Source organism: Phalaenopsis equestris, unplaced genomic scaffold, assembly GCF_001263595.1.
Source record: "Phalaenopsis equestris unplaced genomic scaffold, ASM126359v1 Scaffold213716, whole genome shotgun sequence".
NCBI classification, from domain to species: domain Eukaryota; kingdom Viridiplantae; phylum Streptophyta; class Magnoliopsida; order Asparagales; family Orchidaceae; genus Phalaenopsis; species Phalaenopsis equestris.
In genome coordinates this window covers 1-2480 of record NW_018232541.1, presented here as the reverse complement: position 1 = coordinate 2480, position 2480 = coordinate 1, and the positions used below count along the sequence as shown (strand labels likewise).

The following is a 2480-nucleotide window of genomic DNA, read 5'->3' as shown; positions in this document are numbered from 1 at the left end:
AAACAAATACAATGTTAACAATAATAAAAGAAGTGCTATCATTACAAAGCCAAACAAGAGCAAAGTCTTCACATGTAATTTCGAAGCTTTGAGATCATTCTTCACCGTATCATCAGATATATTTATCTTTTCATTACCTCGCTTCTTTATTGCATCGCTCTATTCATCCACCCATTTAAAAAATTTGCAATAGCGGTTTATTAAATTTTTGGACACCTGTAAAATTTTCGGTCAGTATTGTCACATTTCTGAGTCGTGAAAACAACGCAAAACAGGTTGAAATCACGAAATACTGGTCAGTGTTTGGTGCCCCTAGAGCTTGTGGAATAGCTTGAGCTCATTCTGAATATTGAAAATTGATAAAATGTATAATATGGGTGAATTTGAAAAATGAATAAAAAAAGGAATAGTTTTATAAATAATACTATGTCAAGTGCTATGTATGTAATTTCTCCATATATTTTGCATATAAATCAAAAGTTTATTTCACTAATATATTATTGGGGCATTTACATACAAACCCGACAATTCTTATCTATTTATAACACAAACACTCATATTTACATAAGAAAATACTACCAACATCATCTCTTTAAAAGGAAAAGACACACATTTATGTATATATGTAATTACATAAAAATTGTGGGGTACCTATGTAAATTTCCATATATTATTCCAGCATGCTTTGTGGACAAATAGTCTGCGTTATAGACTTTGTAGTGCAGCCAGATCGAAAGTAGTTTGGCCACATTTTGGCACATAGTCTTAGTTTCTTATTTTGGTGACTTTGAATTAATTACGGTCAACATTTATGTAAAATTTAATTAAATATTTTATTTCAATAATAGCTAACTTATTTTGAAAGCTTCAAAGCTTCAATTCAAAATTTATGACATACATTTCACACAATTTTTATGTATTTATATGTATAATATTTAAATTTTTTATATTTATATATATAACGCATAATTCTTTAATATTACATAAAAACATCACTTTTACTAACTTTTTAAAAAGTGAAATATAAAATTTTATACATATGTTTATGATATCGAAGTGTTAGATTTGTAAATATTAAATTTTAGTTGTTAAATGTATAAATAGGTAAGAATAGAGGGGCAAGCATGTAAATTTCCCTAAAATTAAACTTACCTCAAGTCATCATATTTTTTCTTCTCCTTTCTAATGCTAATAATTATAAGAATATGAGAATGCACTTTTTATTTTTATTTTTTTATTGAAATGATGATAATTTTATTGAAAATAATATTAAATTCTAATTTAATTTAATAAATATTTAATATCAAACTCTAAGATCACAATTGAAAATTAAAAAAAAATCTAAATATTATTATCATTAGGGCTGTCAAAAAAAATCGTTGCTCGAGAACAGCTCGTATTCGGCATGTTCGTTAAGTAAACAAGGCGAATATGAAAAAATTTTTAAAACTCAAATTATAAATGAGTCGAACACGAGCCAAGCCTGAGCTCGTTTATAGCCCTAATCATAAGTACAAAATATGTCTTTATTTATGAATAAGCTAAATTATTATTCTTTTTTATAAAGAGATTAACCTACAAAAATTGCATATAAATATCTCCAAAATATAATTTTAAAAGTTAATTTCTTTTTATTTTTAAGTAATTTATCCAAGATTTTAAAACTCCATTATGCTTTAAATCTCAATTGTAATAAAATAATCAATTTTCGTTATTTTAATATGTTTTATAAATTCAATTATTAAGATTCAATTCTTAAGTTTGATCATTTAATTTAAATTCTTAAAAAAAAAAACTGAACATATCATTTTCATGGAATTTATCCCAAAACCAATAAAAATCAGATAAATAAACATATTTTTAGCAAATTTTAAATCCTTGCAATTAAAATCAACAAAAACTAAAAAAATGAAACAAATTTATGCTATTTTTAAAATTTTAAACTGCCTGCAATTTTTTCATAATTTACCCCGAAACAATTAGATTAATTACATGATGAACATCCTATTTCAAAAAAAAGCTCATATCCTCCTCTAACCCTCAAATCTCAGGCCACAGCGAGACGCTCCGATCTTCTACCGCGCGCAGAATTCGAATCTCCCGCCACAAACCACATCTCCTTCTCCGCCATTAAGATCTGATACTTTTCAGCTTTCCAGGATCTCTCCCCGCCGGCTTCAGGGAACAGGGAAGCGTAGGAGGATGAGATCTGATAAAGTATGTGTAGGAAAAGGGTTTCTTCGCAGGGAAGCGAGAGCGGACCAGGATGAGAATACCCGTACTCCTCTTCCGCTTCGATTAGCAGCTTTCTGAAAGCCGGATGGTTGAGATGCGAAGCTCTCACCACAAATCTGCGTTTTCTGCTTCCCACGCACACGGCTAGATGCCCCTCCGGGACGTCCGGCGGGTAACTGGAAGCGGTGGTCGCCAGAGATCCACGAGCCCTTGTTGTCCATCCGCTCAGCATCTCCCGAACCCAC

General features: G+C 30.1%; 1 protein-coding gene across 1 annotated transcript; it reads right to left on the bottom strand.

Annotated features, from left to right (window-relative positions):
- Positions 1 to 1948: 1948 nt before the first annotated feature.
- On the bottom strand, positions 1949 to 2467 carry LOC110037002 (indole-3-acetic acid-induced protein ARG7-like). The gene has a single exon (XM_020741563.1). It carries the CDS (start codon positions 2465 to 2467, stop codon positions 2048 to 2050), a length of 420 nt encoding a protein of 139 aa, XP_020597222.1. The 3' UTR covers positions 1949 to 2047.
- Between the last annotated feature and the right edge of the window lie 13 nt (positions 2468 to 2480).